This window comes from Haliotis rubra, unplaced genomic scaffold (genome assembly GCF_003918875.1).
Source record: "Haliotis rubra isolate DU_JTF1 unplaced genomic scaffold, ASM391887v1 Scf364, whole genome shotgun sequence".
NCBI lineage: Eukaryota > Metazoa > Mollusca > Gastropoda > Lepetellida > Haliotidae > Haliotis > Haliotis rubra.
Window position 1 is genome coordinate 355,714 of NW_025767040.1, and position 23,864 is coordinate 379,577.

Below are 23,864 nucleotides of genomic sequence, written 5' to 3' on the forward strand. Positions count from 1 at the left end.
GGATAAAATGGCATGTGTCAACCCAGTCAGCGAGCCTGACCACCCAATCCTTTTAGTCGCTTCTTACGACAAGCATGGGTTACTGAAGACCAATTCTAACCCGGATCTTCACGGGTATGTGGCACAGGAACCAGCTGCAGTGGGGTTGAATTCCAATCACCCTCATTATGAGCACTGCACATGACATTGTGGGTTTCACCTATGGAACAAATTTCTAAGACCTGCATCCCTGCTAGTTTTCATCAACATCAAGGTGATAACTCAAATACTGCTTATGTTTCAAACACTATAAAACCTACCCAGGAATATATAAACAGTCACACTTACAACAAAATATTACAGTAAATCAGTTAAAAAACTATTTCCGGGTTCAAATGTTACTTGTAAAAACTATTTTGTAAAAATACCTCTGCAATAAAAGGTGAAACTTCTTTTGGGCATCTTCTCACAAATGACTCAAATGCCTGTAAGCAATATTCTCTTAGTTCATCATCATCTTCTTTACAGAACCTCACAATCAGAGGAATAATCTTCTCAAGATGCTCTCCAAACCGGTGGCCAGCTTGTCGACTGGAAGTTCAAATGATAAAAATATCATTACAAAACACAAACAGAATGAAAGTTTCCTTCAAAAGCCATACTAGTAGTTGGCACATGTTCTAACATCTGCATAACAAATAAAGCTAACAAAAAATTAGTATAATATTCACTTACAAAATCTCAATGGGTTTCTACGAGAAATAGGCTCTTCATGCAAGTACACGTTGGTATAAAAATTAAAAGTCAACAAGCATTGTCACTAAGGTGACATAATCCCCAACCGCAAATTATCAAATCAAACTTAAAAAGTAATGAAGTTAAATGTCAACAAAAACATGACCAGTCAACCTTTCTGGATATCTTGCTCTTTAGTTGTTCAAACACACAAATATTTTCAAGACTGACTTTGACCTTGACATGAATGTCATGGTGTATGAAACATGCAACAAGAAGACAAAGTCATCAATATCCCCCGCAATGGCAAAATACTCTTCATGATTATGTCTACGAGTTATGATTATATCAAATATTTAGGTGTGTATATAGAAAAGTGGAAGGAGAGTATTGAACGGTTTTTAGAGTTCTGATCCAGAAAGGAGCACTATCACTAATTTCAGTCTAAGTCGAACTTGTTGCCATGGAAATGCCAAAAATATTTTATTCAGAAATCCAAAACTACCAAAAGGCACCAGTACACCACCAGACCAATCTATGTGCCAAGTTTGGTGAAGAAATATTGAACGGTTTTAGAGTTCTGCTCCAGAAAAGAGCACTACCACTAATTTCATTCTAAGTCGAACTTGTTGCCATGGAAACGCCAAAAATATTTTATTCAGAATTCTAAAACTACCAAAAGGTACCAGTACACCACCAGCTCTATCTATGTGCCAAGTTTGGTGAAGAAATAGTCAACGGTTTTAGAGTTCTGCTCCAGAAAAGAGCACTACCACTAATTTCAGTCAAAGTCAAACTTGTTGCCATGGAAACGCCAAAAATATTTTATTCAGAATTCCAAAACTACCAAAAGGCAACAGTACACCACCAGCTCTATCTATGTGCCAAGTTTGGTAAAGAAAAATTGAACGGTTTTAGAGTTCTGCTCCAGAAAAGAGCACTACCACTAATTTCCGTCTAAGTCGAACTTGTTGCCATGGAAACGCCAAAAATATTTTATTCAGAATTCCAAAACTACAAAAAGGCACAAGTACACCACCAGATCCATGGCACGTCTATAGATACAAGACAAATATTGATTAAATTGTAGATTTGATAAATCAACACAATAAGTACAACGCAAGCTGGAAGAGTGAGTGAGTGAGTTTGGTTTTATGCCGCTTTTAGCAATATTCCAGCAATATCACGGCGGGGGACACCAGAAATGGGCTTCACACATTGTACCCATGTGAAATTATGACACAAATACAAATACTTTTTACACATAATACATAGTAGTTATTGCCAAATCCATACAAAGCGTAATTTTGAAGAATAGGACCTAAATAAAAAAGGATATAGTGCCGTATACGGGACTCCAGTGGCTCGCCCAACCATCCACTTGGACAAAAAGGGAGAAAGTGACAAGTAAGGCTGGTCACATCACTTTTTAAGTGGGAAAAGGGAGGTAACTTGTGGGCGAGTGTATTTTTACGTCCGCTTCGGGAACTTCAAGGGATTCAAGTGTTCCACTACCATTCACAAGGAAAAAGGAGATAAGCAAAAGATCATGAGTCAGGATAAGAAAAAATTGACAATATTCGAATATATTTCTCTTTATATAAAACAATAGTTTCAGATACTATCTTTTTAAGATCACTGCATCAGAATTCATATCGGGTACGTTTTAACTAAATCACCGGTAGGGGAACCTGTGCACTGCACAGCTGATTGCTATTTCCGGCGCTGTACACGAGACAATTACGCATGGTAATCTTAATCCCTTCATATAGGACAATGCCTAACAAAAACAAATGGGAACTGAATAGGTAAATAATCCTTAAAAGGGATGTTTAATTGCAAAGTTGACGTCTTTGGTCTTCTCTTGTATGTTCGTTTACGCGAAGCGATACGATTGATACGATGTATTGTCAACAATTTGACTTGTTTTTACAAGAGGAGGACTCGCAAAACAAACACGACGTAGAACTGGCTGGGTTGTTGATCACGCAAAACATTGATGGGGAACTTTGTCGATTTACAGTATCTTGCTAACAAGGGTAAAACGTTAAAGTCCTTGAAATTAAGGTCAAGGTCACCAAACCTGACTGGGACCTTTCTTATACTGTGATGAACCTAGGTACCAAATATGAAAAGAATCTAGTTAACGGTTCTTAAGATATTCCAATTCGTATATACGGACAGACGGACGGAGCCTATTACTATATCCCCCGCTTCATGCTAAACGAGCAGCGGGGGATAATTAACAGAAGAAACCTTGATAATAGTGCGGTCAGTTAATATGTAAAGACATAAGGATGAGATAATATTTATTTTCCAATACACTTCTTAATCCTTATCGTTATCAACAAAAATATCATTAGGTCTCAATAACAGTGAGTGAGTACGGTCTTACGCTGCTTTTAGCAATATTCCATCAATATCACACATTGAACCCATGTGGGGAATCGAACCTGGGTCTTCAGCATGACGAGCGGACACTTTAACCATTAGGCTACCCAAATGCCCTGTCTCCATAACCACACAAGTGTTCTCTACTGTAGGAGTCAGAACTGGATAATACTATCCAAACCCTAATCTAAGTCTGTAAAATGACAGCAAGTGTCAATCAGAGTTAGGAATCAATCATGAGCTGACAGGATGCTCCAATGGTATGGCGACTGTGTTTAGCAATCACAGGTACTTATCAATAAAGAAGTATTTGTCAGTGAAGTTAACAATCAGTGACTAAAAGACCAGTCCAAACAAGTACTTTTCCTGCTTCATTTTCAGTATACTGTAATGTACTATCATAAGCTGTGAATAGACAATGCCTTTTGGAAAGTGCTCAAATGTAGTGAGTGAATGACTTTAGTTTTACGCCGCACTCAGCAATATTCCAGCTCTATGGCGGCGGTCTGTAAATAATTGAGTCTGGACCAGACAATCCAGTGATCAACAGCATGAGCATTGATCTACACAATTAGGGAACCGATGACATGTGTCAAACCAAGTCAGCGAGCCTGACCACCTGATCCCATTAGTCGCCTCTTACGACAAGCATGGGTTACTGAAGATCATATTCTAACCCAAATCTTCACGGGTTACTCAAATGTAACATGTTATATACTTTTTCTCAGTAAAGAACTTTTAGGAGTGAATCTCTGGATAAGTGGATCACTGGCTGTACTTTTTGGACCCCTCTGACAAACATAAATTGGCTTGGAGTTCATATCCTGGATGGGATTTCACACAAACTGACAAAGTGCTAGAATTTGTACTTTACTAAGAAAGTGTAATCCCAAATAGAACATACTACACTGTAACACAGGCAAATTATACCAGAATCTGACTTTGGACAAGCAGCTAAAGTTGCAGACAGATAAGGATGAAAACTCTGGCTGAGTCAGCATGCATTACTTGATCCACCTCTAAACATCCACCCATTTACATGACATATTAGGCTAATACAACATTTCTGAATGACTTGCCTAATGGCTCCAATACACTGAATGTATGTTCTGGTGGTGGAGGTGGAGGTGTTCTTAGACAGCTCGGTGAGGAGGAACTCGATCAGCTCCAGGAACAGCTGGTTGTTACAACTCATTACCAGATGACCTGGAAATAACAAACTATAGTTACACATCACCAACAAGAAAACAGTGTCACATCCGAGATGTTCTCACTAACATCATACACATGAAAACAAATTCCGTCAATAATAGACCAATCAAAATGTCGGATTGCTAAAGAAATGTCTTCTCGGTAACCAGGTTTATCATGTAATAAATTATGTATTCAGCACAATTTTAACAAATTCCTTTCAACTTTTATTTTACATGCATACAAAGTGTCACAATTTCACAAATCAGAGTAGCCTACGCTATTATGCAGCCATACAGTGACACACTTCTGCCACATAAAAGTGACATCTCAAGAACCAGTCAATCAACCAGTTGTTGATCACATGATCAATGTCTCAGGCCAGTGGTTGATAGCAAGAGCAACAATCCAGTGTCTGAGAAGATAGCACAGTCAGAACATTCAGTGTTACACCTGCTGTTCAGTCTAGTTATCTTTCATCAAGAACCAGGTCCTATCAATTTGTATAGTGATACACATCATATTCTTTCTGTATCATTTCACCTTAAGTATGGGTGAGTAAGTTTAGTTTTATGCTGCTTTTTAGCATTATTCCTACAAAATCATGGCGGGAGACACCAGAAATGGTCTTCACACATTGAGCCCATGTGGGGAATCAATCCAGGGTCTTTGGTGTGATGAGTGAACGCCTTAACCACTAGGCTACCCCACTGCTCCACCGTAAGTATGAAGAAAACCAGAAGTACCTATAGCAATGATGGCTCGCTTCCTGACTGCCAGTCGAGGGCTTGACAGCTGAGGCAGCAGGGCTTGTAGTATGGAGCTGTGGAATGTCACGAGCAAACCTGAAACGCAGTTACAGATAAATGCACTTCCTTGTGTGGCATTTTAGAAGTTGGGAAGTACAATATTGACAAACTTAATGGTTAACAACTTCTTTGCACTCACGAAATAAAAGAAGTTGTTATCCATAAAGTTTGTCAATAAGATGGAACATGCTGATTATGATAAAAACTAAGGTATAACAACACAACTGGCACACAACATATGCACAATAGTTCATAAATTGTGTCTTAAGATACTTTATGTCTACTGCAGTTGAATATGGGTAAACATGGTAAATAGTGTGTTTCCAAATGATACTGTTAACAAACATGATGGGTAAACATGGTAAATAGTGTGTTTCCAAATGATACTGTTAACAAACATGATGGGTAAACATGGTAAATGATGGGTAAACATGGTAAATAGTGTGTTTCCAAATGATACTGTTAACAAACATGATGGGTAAACATGGTAAATAGTGTTTCCAAATGATACTGTTAACAAACATGATGGGTAAACATGGTAAATAGCGTGTACCCAAATGATACTGTTAACAAACATGATGGGTAAACATAGTAAATAGTGTGTTTCCAAATGATACTGTTAACAAACATGATGGGTAAACATGGTAAATAGTGTGTTTCCAAATGATACTGTTAACAAACATGATGGGTAAACATGGTAAATAGTGTGTTTCCAAATGATACTGTTAACAAACATGATGGGTAAACATGGTAAATAGTGTGTTTCCAAATGATACTGTTAACAAACATGATGGGTAAACATGGTAAATAGTGTGTTTCCAAATGATACTGTTAACAAACATGATGGGTAAACATGGTAAATAGTGTGTTTCCAAATGATACTGTTAACAAACATGATGGGTAAACATGGTAAATAGTGTGTTTCCAAATGATACTGTTAACAAACATGATGGGTAAACATAGTAAATAGTGTGTTTCCAAATGATACTGTTAACAAACATGATGGGTAAACATGGTAAATAGTGTGTTTCCAAATGATACTGTTAACAAACATGATGGGTAAACATGGTAAATAGTGTGTATCCAAATGATACTGTTAACAAACATGATGGGTAAACATGGTAAATAGTGTGTTTCCAAATGATACTGTTAACAAACATGATCAGTACTAACCTCCAAATCGACTAAGTAGATCTCCAAGTATGTCCAGGGCTTCTAGTTGTACAGAAACATCTTCTTGCTGGAATAAGACACTTGTTTATTCACACATAACCAACTTTTTTTGTCAAACTCTTCTTACAATACTGTCACATAGTCATTCTATTATAGAATATTCATGGTTAGCAATGGTTAATATTAATAAACATCTGCTACAAAGATGTTCTTGACATATCAGAAATGTCATCCATCCTTTTGAATATTACAATTTACATTTCAGACTAGTGCATTTATCTTAGTTTGGAATTCTGTTAACTATAATGTACATCTTCAACACAATGCTTTTGGAGAGTGATTGCCTCCTGTTCAAGATTGCAACAGTCATGTCTAAACAGAAGACAGGAATTTCCAGTTTCATGCTTGAAAAGAAAAATCAGTTGGTTTCAGAATGCTTATGTTGAGTCAAGAATCATACATTTAACACCATAAAAACAATCTGCAAAATCTCTTACTTTGGCAATAGCACTTGTCAATCTACTGGTGATTTTCTTGCAGATACTAGCTGCTAGGGCTGTTGATGATGGTGGCAATTCACTGATCACAGTCTTAAGTCCTGTAGAACATTTTTACTCATAACAAAAACTGTTGATTACTATACACACACCCAACAAACACTTGAGCCCCTAAAGGGTAAAGTGTTGATCTGCCCTAACACCTAGCCTTGTGATAGGTACTAAATCACATTTTCACAAATGATGTTGTTGCACTCAGCAATATTCCAGCTATATGGCGGCAGTCTGTAAATAATCAAGTCTTGACCAGACAATCCAGTGATCAACTGCATGAGCACTGATCTATGCATTTGGGATACAATGACGTGTCAACCAAGTCAGCGAGCCTGACCACCCGATACTGTTAGTCGCCTCTTACGACAAGCATGGGTTACTGAAGATCAATATTCTAAACCGGACCTGCACGGGTCACAACTACCTTTAGATACAAACAAACTGACAAGAAAGAACTTAGAATGGGTATCCTTATTATATCTGCCTGTGGTGATTTATCTTTTCCAGCTTGAGTAGTCAGAGGTAATAATAGTGAGGTGTAGATAGATCTAAAGCCACAAGGCTTGCTTATGGTCTTCTACTTTCATTGTTTATTACATATGGGAGTAAAATTTAATGATGCTAAACAATCAACATTTGATAATATACACCTCAATATTTTGGATAAGTGAGTAAGTTATATTTTTATGCCACTTTTAGCAATATCCCAGCAATATCACGACAGGGGACACCAGAAATGGGCGCGAATCGAACCTGGAACTTCGGCGTGACAAGCAAAAGCTTTAACCACTAGGCTAACCTCCCCAACCCCTTTCTGGATAAAGGCTGACAAGGTGATTATGAGCATTTCATCAATTCAGATTGACAACACAATCTAAACATGCTACTTCTTCGCCTACAAAGCTTGCAATTATTGTCATGGTAGAAATTAGAACGCAGCTTAACACACTGTAATTTCGTTGAAGACAGAACAAGTCTACTTCCTTAGCAAATCTGACTTCTTTGTTCTTTGATTAACTGCATACCTATGCTTGAGATATCCCTCAGCTGCTCCTTGTCAGACAGCATGTTGCTACAGAGTGTGTCCACGATAGTCTCCACCTGAAACTCCTTCACTTTGTTTACAAGGGGACCCAGACTGAAAGCAAACCCCAAGAAACTGCCATGTATCCAAGGTCAAATCTACAGGAAAGCAACTACGTTTCTTAGTCTGTAATAGGGCAGATGTTCGGGTGACAATATGAATATTTCTTTTTATCCATTTCTGAACTCAATGGATGCCATTTCAAAATGAGCCAGATAATATATAGCTTTATTACTCGCCCGTGAAAGATACTGCAGTGTAATATTTTTACGGTAATATTACACTAGTGTAATACCGCTAGATGTATGACGTCATAACGATTTATGGTTATGACGTCACAATGCTAATACCTCTGTCACAATGGTATGACACCTTGCTTGACTCGCAGAAAGCTGAGAGTCATCACACTGTAGGCAGTTTCTATCAATTTATGTTGGAGAGTAATAAACAGAATACTAAACTCGCCTCCATGAAATCATATTTAACTATTACATTTCCAACAATCAGACTGGATTAATTTTGTAAAAGAAACAGCTACTATATATTAGCTTACCCTAAGGATCATAAAGGGTGTCTCACCATAAAGATCACAAAGGGGTGACTGATTGCTATGGGGTGCCCAACCCTAAGGACTATCACAGGAATCCAAGGGCTGAGGATAGAATAGGGTTATTCCACCATAATCCTAATACCAACAACCCATTTTAGCATTTTCAGCTGCCCCAAGTAGTTTTGGGAATTGGTTAAAATCTCATAATTAATGATTGGTTCATTACAACCGATCAATCATTGAAAATAATTGGTTAGCGTCATTTATCAAATTTTCCTGGTTATGTTTCTTAATGCACAAACAATAATAAAGAAAACACATGTAGTTCTTTCGGTTATTTTTTTTGTAAATATCACACAATGTATTTGCAAATTTCACATCTTTACAGGATGACTAGTATGTTAGGAACATAACTTTCATTGAGTCTGTAAGATAAATTCAATCATGACAAGGAACGAGCTTGTAGTGCTTCTGAAATGTAACAGACAAAATCAACCTTGTGGAAAATATTGTTAATGCCAACAAGTGTTGCAAAATTGTTTGTGTCCGATTATGAGAAAACATTATCGATTGCTTGGTCATTTAGTCATTGCGACCAATCTTTGATTATTACAATTAATCGGACCACCATTAGCCCAAGGCAAATATTATTGTAAAGGCAGGACATACCACTTGACTGCAAGGTTTTGGACTTCACCATTCTTATCCTCTAACAATTTCAGCAGCATCTTGACCACTTTCCTCTCACTGTCATCATCAAGCTTGATTGAATCCTTTTGAAGCTCAGCCATCAAGTCATTTGTTGCCATAAATCGGAAATCTTTGTCACTTGATGTCATCTGAAAAGTGAGAAGAGTTTGTTGGATCATGCATAAGCGATGTAACAACGGCAATGATATCTGCTAGTCTGAATTTGAGTATGAGTTACAATGTCTGATCGTAATCACAACTATGTTACACATGCTCAACAAGCTATTGTAGACTTTGTGTGATCTTATAAAACTATTTGGTCCTGCAAAGCCCTTATTGTAATCATGCATAAAACACTTTGTAATCATACATCTGTCTATTTCTGACGATGATTTGTGGTCCCATGAAGTTTAGTTTTATGCTGCACTCAGCAATATTCCAGCTATATGGCGGTTGTGGTCCCATGACTTTTGTGTCTCGGGGATAGAATTAAATTTTTCAAATGGCACCAGACTGATAATTTAGGCCTACCAGAGATTTACGTGGACGCGAATTCCTGCATCCTACACACACAAAAATTGACAATGGACCCAACGAAATTTATTAGCGCATCCACAGGGACGCAGAAAAAGTCAAAATACTTTTTGTAAAGATTTCGATCAAGTAACAATAATATTCGTATATTCTTACTGTTACAGTTCGCATGATCAAGTTGCTATTGCAAGAAATTGTTGTTTCGTTTTGATTTGGAATTTTGAGTACCAGAAACACTAGTCAGTGTTATTCAGCATGAAACATTTCAGTGTAATTGTTTATGTGGTTCTATTCAGATTGTAATAAATCTGTCTATCATTAAACATCTGTGTTTAACAATCCAGTGATCAACAGTATGAGCACTTATCTACACAAATTGGGACACGATGACATGTGTCAACCAAGTCAGCGAACCAGACTATTGTTAAATATTGCAATGTGCACTATAACCCAGTCACAGAGCAGTTGATTGAGCTCTTTCATGATATGAAAGTGTGACAGATAGAAAAAATACATTCAAGACTTCGAAATGAGTATGTATTTAAACTTTTTTTCGTTTTTTCTGCTTAGCCTGGACATGTCACATGTTTGCTCGGTTCAGATGTTACACTCGCTGTACCATTAGAAACGTATGAAATAGCAATAAAAGGAAGCACAGGTTTCAGGCCAGGTAATGCTTAGCTGGCACCAACATGCTCGGTATGATTTTGTGGTAAGTGTTCATGACAAACGTATAAATAACGAGACAGCCTTCGGAAAAAATGGCAGCGACCATGATGACCGGCAAGTTAGGCGTTCTCACCTTCTCAAGAAGATTTGCGATATGATACGACACGCTAGCCATTTTGGAAGAATCTTACAATATGTGGCAACAACGCATACACAGTAGTTAGCTTAAATCACACTCCAGTGAGTAAATATCTCATGTATCGTTTCTAAATCAGTACATCCATCGAACGGAAGTGTAAGAATTCTCGCGCATGCGTACATGTACCTCACGTGAGCGCCATCTTCGACGAGAAACGAACAGTCGTGAGATAACTCTCTTCTTGGCAAAATAGTGGGATCATTCAGCTGTCATGAGAGTGGAAGATTTACGTCGCATCGGCATTGATTCAGTTATACAGCGACGAGACCAAGTCTGCATACATAATATTTTAATTACAAGATTCAAAGGGGTTTCTTAAAATGCGTACATCTTCATTAGGGACTGTTCATAATTTATGGCTCGGGGGTGATGGTGATTTTAAGGGGGGGTCACCCATTTTGTTCTTTGGAGGTGGGGGGGGTCACCAATTTGTACACAGCTATTTAGTGTAGCATGAATAATTTTCATTAATTTAATTTCCGTAAGATCCAAGTCAAATTTTGCACAGTTGTGAGGAATCATCTTACCTACAATCACATAATTTCTGTTTAACTTTCCGTTGCTTATTTATCGAATGGCAACAATTTAATAAACCATGTACAGTGCCATGCACTCCTTTAACATGGCGGCCTATGGGATTGTGCATTGTGGAACCATATGTAAGTTGATAAATGTGATGTCATTAGTTAAATAGTGGTTGGAAAATTGAACTGAAATTATGTGCGCAGAGATGATTTCAAATTTGCCTGTCAAATTTTACAAAGATCCATCCTAAACTCACTTCATGAAAATTATTAATGCTACACTGAAATAACATGTAAGTCTATATGGAAATTGCGTCAAGTGTCGAATACTTTTTGCACGACTCTGTACGTAAGTGTGTAAGAGTCAACCTGTAAGGAATCCAAATAAATTTCGCCAAACTAAACATGGCATGTGACAGAAAACAAATGAAATATAAAAAAAATATATATACTGAAGAATTCAGTGTCTTATATGCTTGACTGCAGATCCATGCGCACTGATATTACTTGTATTTAGTATAACATAATTTATTATTATATTCTTAAGGGTGAAATACTGTAAATATTGGTGAAAATAAAAATGGTATTTATACTGAGTAGAATAACATGTTATTTCACTGAGTAGAATATCACTTTTGCTTGGAACTACGAAATGCCATGGACTATGTTTTTGCCATTAACGAAATGATCGATGTCTCGATCATTTATAAACAATGATAAAAAAATATAATGAATATAATATTTTGTTAATGTTGTCAAACAACATGTATACTTCATCGAGTGGTCTGACAAAGACTCTTTGTCAGACCACTCGATGAAATATACATGTTATTTGACAACATTAACAAAATATCCTCTGTGCCTTCTCCTCATTACATTTGAATACTATTAAAGCTTACAACTCAGATTGTTTCGCGGGATTTACGATCACTTATGCATTGAAATCACTTTGGATGTATGTGGAAGTATGTCTAAATGCAGTATAATATTACTCTTATCTTTGAAAGTAAGGGGAAACAACATGAACTGGCCGGTTCATCATAATGTTATGGAGTTTGGCACCCTTGTTAAATATCGCCTGAGGGTGATGGACCGTACGTCGTCCCCCCCAACCCCCCACACACGCACGCACGCATGCATGCACACACACACACACACATATCATTAAATCAATAAAATTATAAGTCAGTATTTGTTGTCTCCTGTCTCTCTGTATTACAGAGGCAAAACGGGAGTCCTGATAGGTCAGAATGGGGCATCCAGTGTTACGTGCTGATTTCAAAGTTAAAACTAAAAGTTAACTGGGAATCATTCAGTAAAGGAACTATGTGTGAAACTAACAAACTACAAAGCAATGTAATGAAATTGACACTAAAATCGACCAAGTTCACAAATCAGTAAAAATGCATTACTATATGGCTGTGGGGCGGTGGGGTAGCCTTGTGGTTAAAGCGTTTGCTCATCACCCCGAAGCGATTTTTGATTCCCGACATGGATTCAATGTATGAAACCCATTTCTGGTGTCACGCGTCGTGATATTGTTGGAATATTGCTAAAAGCGGCTTAAAATCATACTCAGTCACTCACTATATGACAGTACCAAATAGAGTGGCAGTACAAACTCAAAGAGTAGTGATTATAGCAATAAAGACAGTAATGGTAATGCTCAGTTCTGTGCAACAGTAATCCAAAAAGGAACTAGGCAGAGTATCCGGGGTATAATGATCATAAAACACAATGCTGGTCTTCTAGTAACTTGAGAACCCGCGAGGATCATGGTTAGAATTGATCTTTAGTAACCCATGCTTTTCGTAAGAGGCAACTAATGGGATCGGGTGGTCAGGCCCGCTGACTTGGTTGACACATGTCATCGTATCCCAATTGCGTAGATTGATGCTCATGCTGTTGATGACTGGATTGTCTGGTCCAGACTCGATTATTTACAGACCGCCGCCATATAGCTGAAGGAGCCAGAATCTCGTCCTGATAACGCTGTTCGGTAAGAGTACCGTCGATCATGTGCAGTGGAGTGCGTCCAGTAGGGGTTATCCTGCCCAAACCATGGCCGATCCCCGCCAAATCGATTATATATGCGTGGTCACAGTTGCATCTGTGATTCACCCTCCTTTGCGACGATAAATCCTATGCCGACCACCATGGAAGGACAAATTGAATCTGCTTTCATCTGTGAAGAGCACACGAGACCATTGACGTTGATTCCGGCGGCCATGATGTCTACTCCATCTCAAACGTGCCTGCCTGTGACGTAGTGTTAGTGGTGAACGCAGTTTTAATCATATGTGCCTATCATCTCGGACTGTTGTGACTCTGGGGAGACCTGGTCGACGTACATATTCCATGGACCCACTGGCTTGAAATCTCTGCCACAGTCTACCAATAACACTCTGACTCTCATTAACGCGGACAGCAACCTGCCGCTGAGTTTGACCAGATTAGAAAAAGCATATAGCCTGACTCCTTTCAGCAAGTGTAAAAAACGTCTCGTTTTAAGCTGCGATTTCAAACAGGTAACTGATCAGTGAATGGCAGTGAAAAAGCATCAATGCATGAGCAGTTTCCTCCTATTTCCATTGATAGAGCGATTTGCACGTGTAAATCATTGACATTAAGTGGCAGGTGGATTTCATGGATATTCCATAAATAATGTGTTTTTGTAACAGAATGTATCGGACGTTAAAGGAGAATACGAGTGAATTGCAATAATTTGCTGGGTGAAAGATAAAGTCATCAGAAACATATTCCCAAATTTTCAATTAAAAATTATGTATAATTATGTTTTAATCGCGAAAACAGTTTCTGTAAATCTCAGCTTCGGTCATTATGCATATTTCGCTGGAACCCATGTGACCTTTCCGCTCGTGACGTCAAATGTGCCTGGAGTCCGCCATATTGCCAAAGACCAAACGCTACAGTAGTACAAATCGTGTTGTTTCTGTCGTTCTTTTAAATGGTACGATGGTGTATTGCGTTGCCTGGAGATGCACGGCATCATCGAACATGGGAAAGAACCACCATTTCTTCCGTTTTCCAAGTGAAATGACAGATTTCGGCAGGAGAAATGCGCCGATTATTCCGAGTCGGACGCATATGAAAGAAACATGCACGCATGGGGTATGGAAATGCCCAAGCTAGGCTGAAGAAGGAAAAAGTATCTACGAGATTCATTTATACTCCATCATTCCCTGTAACAACTTACTGTCAGTGGTATTTTAACATAAATTTAATAAAGTCCGGTTGCCAGTCGAATTGCCCCCGCTACAAAATGCCCCAGCAAATTTGGTCAAATTGCCCGTCGGCATCAGACTCGGTATTTGTCAGTAGTGTGTGCCGTGAAAGTTGTTCTGTATTCTCATTGGCTGACAAGATGCCATTCTAAGGCTATGACCGAGTATCATAACTATTTCCATAACCAAACAATGGGGAAACATACGTTGTCCTGATTAGTATTTTATAATTCACCAGTTTTCGGGGAATAACTTATCTGCGTCGCAAATATTATCTCTGCTCGACCAGGCTGGGATCTTGTATCGAGACTTGATACGTTATTAATGAGAACAAGGTTCCTAATTTTTTTCAACAAAATAATTCCAGTGTAATTTTTGAAGCAGATAATTTTTATTTTCCCTCGTCTGAAGCATAATTATTTTGTTTTTAAATCCCAGACACCCTACAGTCACCCATTTGACACAAAATGAACTGTAATCACATTTTTAAAGAATAATTCTTAGTGACTGGTCATATATTTATAGGGGTGAGTTTGCTGGCTGGAACTGTATGACATTTTGCTGACAAATAGTAATCTTGTTAAATGATATGGTCTATTTTAAAATTTATTTTGACCTCAAGCGGTGCCTCCATTTCGCTTGATTCTTCTTCTTCATCTTCAGTGGAAGATTGTTTTGCAAGATGTAAAATCGGATCGTATTGATATGGTCTAACATCCATTTCAGAAATGACACCAGGAACAGCTTTTACTGCTTCAGAATCCCCGGACACTGTTAAATCGAAGAGAAAGCCATCAGCAACAGGCACTTGTGACGTCATGTCACGTGATACCCCCCTCTGCTCATTAACTGTCGGGTGTTTCCGTAATAGGCGGAAATACGAGTACGTTTGTGTGTTTTTATTGCTATTTTACAAACTTTTTGTTCAATATTAATCACGGAATGTGAAAGTTAGAATATTCTTTACAATATATCAAAAGTTTTGTTTTCGTTCGTATTCTCCTTTAAAGAAAGTAATAATGGCATTTCAACGGCCATACCATGTGTTTTTCCCTACTGCTATTCAAAATGAGCAGTAAATATATTATTGTTAAACAAGGAAGCCACAGGGAGTAATGAACATTCTTAATTAATGTTTAAGCCAGTTAACTGTCAGGATCCAATATATAACACACAGTCAGAAATACATGTATCACCATGCAACACAAGTCATGTCAGTACAATATATTTAATGTATAAACTATACAAAGTTCCTGTCTACATATCAATGGTTTGATTTGTTGGTGCTTGCGAGGTATGTAAATGGTATATAGTATACATACATCCTGTCCACATGGCAGAGCTTTCATTTGTCAGTGTGCCGAAGTAAGAAAGATGCATAAATTGTATCATATGATCTAAAACTGATAATAATGAGCCTTTCTGACTGTGCAAACATCACCGCAATCCTCTTGGCTGCATTATTTATGTTAATCTATAATTTTAAGCACAGAGGTCCATCAATGGTACCACCCAGAATATGTAGCGCGTCATGGGAAGTGAAAACTGTAACATTCTTTGGAATATGCCGTCACCCACAGACGGATTCAAGCCATCAAATCTGACCTTGTCCTTTTTCATAAAACCAATGAAACTATTTAGACCATTGCATTTTCTGTTCCTTTTGACAGTAATTGGATTGTCCACATATTTCTTGGTGCCTTAGGTGCGGTACTTCCCAATCTCTTGACTGAAACTAGAAGCTGACAGGAAAACAGCCCTTCCCACTTTCTGGGTAATGCAGAAGGCGGCAGTGTTGGGGAATCTTCATATCCTTGGGAAAGTTCTTGGTGGTACTTTCCAATCTCTTGACTGAAACTAGAAGCTGACAGGAAAACAGCCCTTCCCACTTTCTGGGTAATGCAGAAGGCGGCAGTGTTGGGGAATCTTCATATCCTTGGGAAAGTTCTTGGTGGTACTTTCCAATCTCTTGACTGAAACTAGAAGCTGACAGGAAAACAGCCCTTCCCACTTTCTGGGTAATGCAGAAGGCGGCAGTGTTGGGGAATCTTCATATCCTTGGGAAAGTTCTTGGTGGTACTTCCCAATCTCTTGACTGAAACTAGAAGCTGACAGGAAAACAGCTCTTCCCACTTTCTGGGTAATGCAGAAGGCGGCAGTGTTGGGGAATCTTCATATCCTTGGGAAAGTTCTTGGTGGTACTTTCCAATCTCTTGACTGAAACTAGAAGCTGACAGGAAAACAGCCCTTCCCACTTTCTGGGTAATGCAGAAGGCGGCAGTGTTGGGGAATCTTCATATCCTTGGGAAAGTTCTTGGTGGTACTTCCCAATCTCTTGACTGAAACTAGAAGCTGACAGGAAAACAGCCCTTCCCACTTTCTGGGTAATGCAGAAGGCGGCAGTGTTGGGGAATCTTCATATCCTTGGGAAAGTTCTTGGTGGTACTTTCCAATCTCTTGACTGAAACTAGAAGCTGACAGGAAAACAGCCCTTCCCACTTTCTGGGTAATGCAGAAGGCGGCAGTGTTGGGGAATCTTCATATCCTTGGGAAAGTTCTTGGTGGTACTTTCCAATCTCTTGACTGAAACTAGAAGCTGACAGGAAAACAGCCCTTCCCACTTTCTGGGTAATGCAGAAGGCGGCAGTGTTGGGGAAATCTTCATATCCTTGGGAAAGTTCTTGGTGGTACTTCCCAATCTCTTGACTGAAACTAGAAGCTGACAGGAAAACAGCCCTTCCCACTTTCTGGGTAATGCAGAAGGCGGCAGTGTTGGGGAAATCTTCATATCCTTGGGAAAGTTCTTGGTGGTACTTCCCAATCTCTTGACTGAAACTAGAAGCTGACAGGAAAACAGCCCTTCCCACTTTCTGGGCAATGCAGAAGGCGGCAGTGTTGGGGATCTTCATATCCTTGGGAAAGTTCTTGGTGGTACTTCCCAATCTCTTGACTGAAACTAGAAGCTGACAGGAAAACAGCCCTTCCCACTTTCTGGGTAATGCAGAAGGCGGCAGTGTTGGGGAATCTTCATATCCTTGGGAAAGTTCTTGGTGGTACTTTCCAATCTCTTGACTGAAACTAGAAGCTGACAGGAAAACAGCTCTTCCCACTTTCTGGGTAATGCAGAAGGTGGCAGTGTTGGGGAATCTTCATATCCTTGGGAAAGTTCTTGGTGGGTTGGAATAGGCAGTCCTTCCTAGGAACCATTCGCTGTCTGTAAGGGGACGAGGGCCCTGATGTGATGAGTCAGGATCACCCGAACTCGCTTTGCTTCATTCTATTTCATTCTGTAAAAGATAACAATGATAATGGTTCCAGTCATACTAAGCATGCAGTTTCCGTGATGTCTGTGTTCTGTTAGTGCCATATTCGAGATAATTGAAATGCTCGACGACGATGATATGCTGGCACTGTTTCTCGGCGCAGATATACACGACTTAACTGAAATAATTGACTATGATACATGGGAATACATAATACTTTCATTTTCTCACTTCGTATGGAATCTAAAGAAACATCCTATGTACATCTATTAAACACATCCCTACTGCTCACAAATTGTACATTGTGAATTATCTATTAATGAGCAGTCGAACATACGCTTCCATTTTGTTACAAATGTTGTTCCATTTTGTTTAATGTATGTGATGTATTGTAAATAATGTATTGGCCTTTGTACGATCTTCGGATTCAACTCTGGAGGAAATAAAGACATTCATTCATTCATTCATTCATTAACAATAGAAAAGAAGATCAGTCATTATGGACATGTATACTTCAAATTGATCTCCAAGCTTCTGTCTGCAGTCTTGCACATCGTCAGTACATGAGCAACGTTTTGGGAAAGTAACGGCTTGAATCCTAGATAAAAACGTATTTTTCTCAAGATAACAAGTCAAGCGGTTGATACATTTTCTTTCCATACTTTTACATAAATTCTACAAAAGAAAAAAATGTCTATTCGATGCTAATAGAAAGGGGTATTTTCCTGGCTTTAGTACAGGTGTGATTATAGTATGTCTCCAAGTCTGGAACACATACAGCACACATTCAGTTACTACAAGAACAATATTAGGTATCGGTTTAGACACACTCATAACACAGATTATCTGCTCTGGGTGAAGAGTAGTGAGCTTTAGAAATTGCCCCTTGAGCTAATCATATGGAAGATAGCAAAACGAGAGCTCCATCCATTGTTCTTTGTCAAATGTCCATGTTTCAAGATATCTAAGCTTAATACCGACTCTTTTCCCCTGGAAGGACTTCATTTTGGCGTATGAACATCCGAACTACTTCATACGAGAACTCTGGTTCTATTTATTTCCAACAGTAATAACCATTACTGAAGCAGTCGAATATTGTCCCTAAAATAGGCACTTAACATAATATTTTTCTCAGCTATAATAAGTCCCAAACCAGAATGACTTTAAACATTATCTCCAACTGAAAACTTCGTGGAGAGTCCTATCATGATTTAGAGATTGCAGTGTCTACCAGTTGTGTAAACTTGCATGTAACTTTGGTGGGGTGGGGTGGGGATGGGGTAGACCAGTGATTAAAGTGATTGTCAAGCCGAGGACCCAGGTTCGATTTCCCATATGGGGACAATGTGTGAAGCCCATTTCTAGTGTGGCCCCAGCCGTGATATTGCTGGAATAATGCTAAACACAGCGTAAAACTAGAAAAACAATATTGATCGTAAAACTGTGCTCGAAATATGTATCGTGTCGGAAAGCGCACATAAATCACCAAAGCATGCACACAAGTTTGTCAGAGGACTCACCCGATCGGGAGCCAATATTTAAACAGAATGTTTTTGAATTTTACGCTGCTCATTACCCTATTCGTATTAAACACTTCAAATTATGTAACTCAATTCTGTTAAATATGTTCTTTTAACGACAAAATGACGATTTTTAAACAATCACATACTGCCATAAGCGATTTATGCCATAAGTTTTGTCAACGCGTACCTATGGTCTACAGGTATAGAATTAGCTCATGTTTAAGATGAAGTGTACATACAAGGAATACGTTGAGTTCAAACGTCTTTAGTTACATGACAAACAATTCATACAAGACATAAATGAGGTGAGCGGAGTACCTGCTCAACCCCAGGGCGTTTCCTACGAGCGGCATTATCCTGCTCGCGGACGTCCTACACAGGCAGTCAGAATACCGGAATCGTACTACCGGTATTTTTCAATATACATGCAGATGTGAGCATATATACACTAGACGCCAAAAGAAACGTTACCATCCTACCTTTATGAATTACTTAAAAACTATCAAAGATATCTTAGAAGGTATTAGTTTACAAGAAAGCTGAAAAACACAGCTTTATGTAAATCACGAATACAAATTCTAAAATGCATTCATATTTAAGTGAAATGCATCTTTTTCAGAAGAGTTAAATTGTCCTATTTTCGTCCATGCCGAAATAATCCAATAACAGTGATTTAGATGTCCAAAAGAAAGGTTGAAATGAAATTCTGCTCTGAGACAAAGACAAACCATTTAAAGTCACCATTTTTCAACTATTAAAACAAGAAACAACTGTTGAAGTGTGTGTACAATTGTAAGATAACCATTCCTGTGATTTCAGTCTTTTAAAACATATTCTGCTGATTTGCATTAGTGAAAAACGAAGTAAAACGTGTCTTTGATATTGTGAAACCATGTTTAGGAACATGTAATATTATTTTTGTTCTCTTTTTTGCTGTCAAAGTAACAATTTTCCATTTTTTGTGTTTAAACATAGAAATACCAATCGTCAAAACGCAGCAATATTCAAGCAGTATTTGCGTCCATTTCACATGTAGACTGATTCTACAGGGTATGAATAGAGCCTAGAATACATGATATGATGCGCAAGTACGAGAAATATGCCACGATTAACAGTTGAAGAGAGAGAAAGAGCCATTGGGATGTTGCAGATGGGATCGACATACAATGCTGTTGCCAACGCCCTCGGATGCCACCGGATCACGGTTATTAGACTTAATCAGGGCTTCAGACAGACGATGGTCACCGTAGACAGACCAAGAATAGGACGTCCACGCATCACAACACCAGCTGAAGATAGGTACCTCCTCCATTAAGGAACGAGGGTAACGTGTCTTTGGCGTTTAGTGTATATATACAGTTTTTGACAACAATGGAAAGGTGACGACTCAACAATGGACAGATAGAAAAACAATAGCACTTCCTTGACCAGTTGATATGATGGCAGACACGGGCAAGGGGGATGACCAACAAGGGCAATAAATGTCATATACAATAATTAATGACAAAGTCAGAGTGGTTAAGGGTGGCTGACAAGACAATGTACACTGTGGTAGTGCTAAGAATTAAGATTGCAGATTGAATAATTACAATTAAGTCTCACATGCTTGGCTACATAGTTTTTGGTCTTTAGAAATATTTTGACGATGTCTGTCCTGAATTACTAACTTTAACAACCTCCCTCTGCTCCGTAAAGCTTGGACCCCAGGCTTTAATAGATGGAGTTCAAACTGATAGGAGTGAAGCTATATAAATACCAAAGGTTCAGATCAGTAAATAATCACTAACGAACAATTGTTGATGTTGTTGAAATCTCGTGCAACAAATATATCTATGCAATGACAGTATAGGAGTGATCATCTTGCCAGTCTTACTTATCGGAAAAATAATCAAATGATCGTTGTAATGTACATTTCACATGGCTTGGCTACATAGTTTTTGTCTTTAGAAATATTTGGACGATGCCTGTCCTGAATTAGTCAGTATAACAGTTTTCTTGTAGGTTACAGAAAGGGGCGAGCGGTGGCGGAAGTTGATACATAAAGAAATATTCTCATCGTCAAAAGTCATTTTCTCATTGGTAATCTCACAAATGATTTTTATATATTTGAACCAGAGTAAGAGTGTGTTCCAATGGTCGAAGAAACGTAACAAGCACTTTTTCGAGAAATATGTTCGAGATCGGGATGCCCCACAATATTCATGCAATAACTGCGGGGGACACCAGAAAAGGGGTTCACACTCAGGCCTCGGGAGAAAATAACAGATGGAGAGCAACAATAATGCTTCAGCCAGGTTCCATAGAAGTAAGGAACTTGAACAGTGGATTACGAAAGTATCCAAGCACTTAATTTGACAAAAGCTTTGATCTAGTTTGGCTTTTTTAGGTAAAAACCCATTACTGAATCACATAATTTTTATCTGCTAAGAGGTATATTTACACTTGTTGATCCAAACGTTGATCATTACTGAAGGATATTGGAAGACATATTTACCACTGAAAAATTCATTTCCAGAAGAAATAATAATGTTGGAAGCTTTTTAGCCAAATGGTTTCCTCTCATTCCAGAATTTAATCCTGAATGACTATTTAACCAAAACATCTTACTGATATTGATATTTAATGTACTGTATCTCATATGAGCCCACACGCTGTTTTGTACAGACATTCCTCTATATGCTTGAATTCATAGAGAACAATTAAAAAAGGTTCCATAGAAACACCATTTGATACTTGTGGCGACGTTTTCAACACATCAATCTTTGCCATACACTTTGTGTGTTTGCTGGATTAGGTGCCTGACTGAGGGTGTGGGTTCAAGTCAACAAAAGTGCTAATATCGGTACTTTGCTGAGAAAGTGTAATTCCAAATATAACATGTGTTACATTTGACCACTTTCTAAATGGCATTGTGAATAGATAATCTATAGACGCCGCCCACAAGTCACACCGATGATCGAGTTCGAACTAAACACCTCTGACACAGGTTGACTATTTTAATAAACATTAATATGCACTCAGTATATAAGTGACAAGTGTTAGTGCTACCAGCTGCAGTTCTGTGACTTTGAGAAGTGTATACTTTTATATTATTCCCAAGTGACTAAAAGGAAGAAATGTGCCCAGACTGCAATGTAACAGTCGTAACCCAATATGTTTACATATCAAGAGTACTATGAACCCTTACAATGAAGAGTTATACAATGACTGCAGAATTCATCGGTGTAATACCGTGAATCTTTAGCTGTATGGTTTTAGAATTTTGAAACTGAATTTTCTATGTAAATACCTAAAAAGTATTGTAATTTTCATTAAAATTGTGTGCAATTTGGTGAATTAGTACAAACATCATTCCTGAGATAAAGAGATGTGTATGTTTCCATTTTCGAGAACGTACGTTGCTTTATTGATCTCGCTTCGCCCCTGTACAATGAGAGTATGTTACGTGGCATCTCCATTCCAACTGCTTCATACGTCATCCTTGGTTGTCTGATCAGCAGTCGTGTATTTGTCTTCAGTTGCCTGTAGTCGGCAGTTGTGTATCCAGTGATCCTCTGTGAACACTTGATCATGAAATCTGTGTGCTCAGGGGTCTTCCGGGAACTGCTCCTGTTCTCGACAGTTGTATTATCAGATGTTGCACAGCCCGTGTCCAGCTTGAAGGAATGCAAAGAACAAAAGGCACAGGAGGAGAGTCCTGTTGTTATCAAGAACATTGGCATCAAGATGTGCCAAGTGAGATGTATTGAAACTGGTGGCTGCTTGAGATTCGAATTCGATATTGAGACTTTAACTTGTCGTCTAAGACTCGGTGATTCGAATGGACTGGAAGAGAAGGAAGGATTCAAAGCTCATCTGAAGACACATTCAGACGTAAGTTGGAGGTATCTGTTAGTATGTATATGTAACCCTATCAAAATACATAGGTGATTGTACGATTTTGTTTGCATTCCAATTAGGGATTTTGTTAAAGCATAATCATTTATTGAATCATATCCTGTGAGCCTTCCACATAATCTGTGAACGTGAGGCAATTACTGGCAATATATGCCGTTAGACGAAAATGAATTTGAAGGCAAATTCATATGGTAATGCTTATGACCAAGTCGAAGCACTACCCATACCAATGAATGGACGTGTATAAGTTCTCGAGCTGTTCCACTATTCACATCGAGTGAGTTGATATTAACAGCTCTTTGGGCGATATTTCATTCTTAAAACAATTATACCCAAATGTGTTGTGGTGACCAACCACCCCACCCCCATATGAGAAATTTTGGATGTGTCTTTGATTCCTTCAAAGTACAAAAATGGAAGATTTTAAACATTGGGCATCGAGAATGTAGTTAGGCCGACTACTTTTTGATTGACCCTCGTATCACCAAGTGAGAGTACAAGAAATGAGCTTCATGCGTTGAACCCTAGTGAATTCGAAATTCATACTTACTGTCGACAGTACATATAAAAGCAAGACATGCTTAAAACTGAATGTTCAGTAGAGAGCTCACAATGAATTCATGGGAGGGGGGATAAATGGCCACGCGCAGTCGTTCAAGGTTTTTCACTTCTGTCTGAAGGTAACCCTTGGTCCCTGCAGTAGCACGTCATGCAGTCTCGGTGATAGATGTTTGGAGAGCCGATATGGAAAGCCTGTCTGTGTGAAAGGTAACTGCCTCCTGGATACTTTCCGATTGGTTACCATATGCTTGTTTTTATTTTAGAGTAGGAGTCTTACCATGTTACAGACTCATGTA

The 23,864-nt window shown here is 38.5% G+C and overlaps 1 protein-coding gene across 1 annotated transcript in view; it reads right to left on the reverse strand.

Moving 5' to 3' along the window:
• LOC124285627 (cullin-associated NEDD8-dissociated protein 1-like) overlaps positions 1 to 10,659 on the reverse strand; it is a 52,160-nt gene extending 41,501 nt beyond the window's left edge. Inside the window, exons 1-8 of the mRNA XM_046721887.1 lie at positions 10,490 to 10,659; positions 9,133 to 9,302; positions 7,855 to 7,967; positions 6,776 to 6,876; positions 6,279 to 6,345; positions 5,043 to 5,141; positions 4,185 to 4,311; positions 408 to 570 (exon numbers count right to left, since the gene is read on the reverse strand). Coding sequence (XP_046577843.1) covers positions 408 to 570; positions 4,185 to 4,311; positions 5,043 to 5,141; positions 6,279 to 6,345; positions 6,776 to 6,876; positions 7,855 to 7,967; positions 9,133 to 9,302; positions 10,490 to 10,531 — 882 coding nt within the window. The 5' untranslated portion in view covers positions 10,532 to 10,659. The remainder of the gene's footprint in view (positions 1 to 407; positions 571 to 4,184; positions 4,312 to 5,042; positions 5,142 to 6,278; positions 6,346 to 6,775; positions 6,877 to 7,854; positions 7,968 to 9,132; positions 9,303 to 10,489) is intronic.
• Positions 10,660 to 23,864: the final 13,205 nt, after the last annotated feature.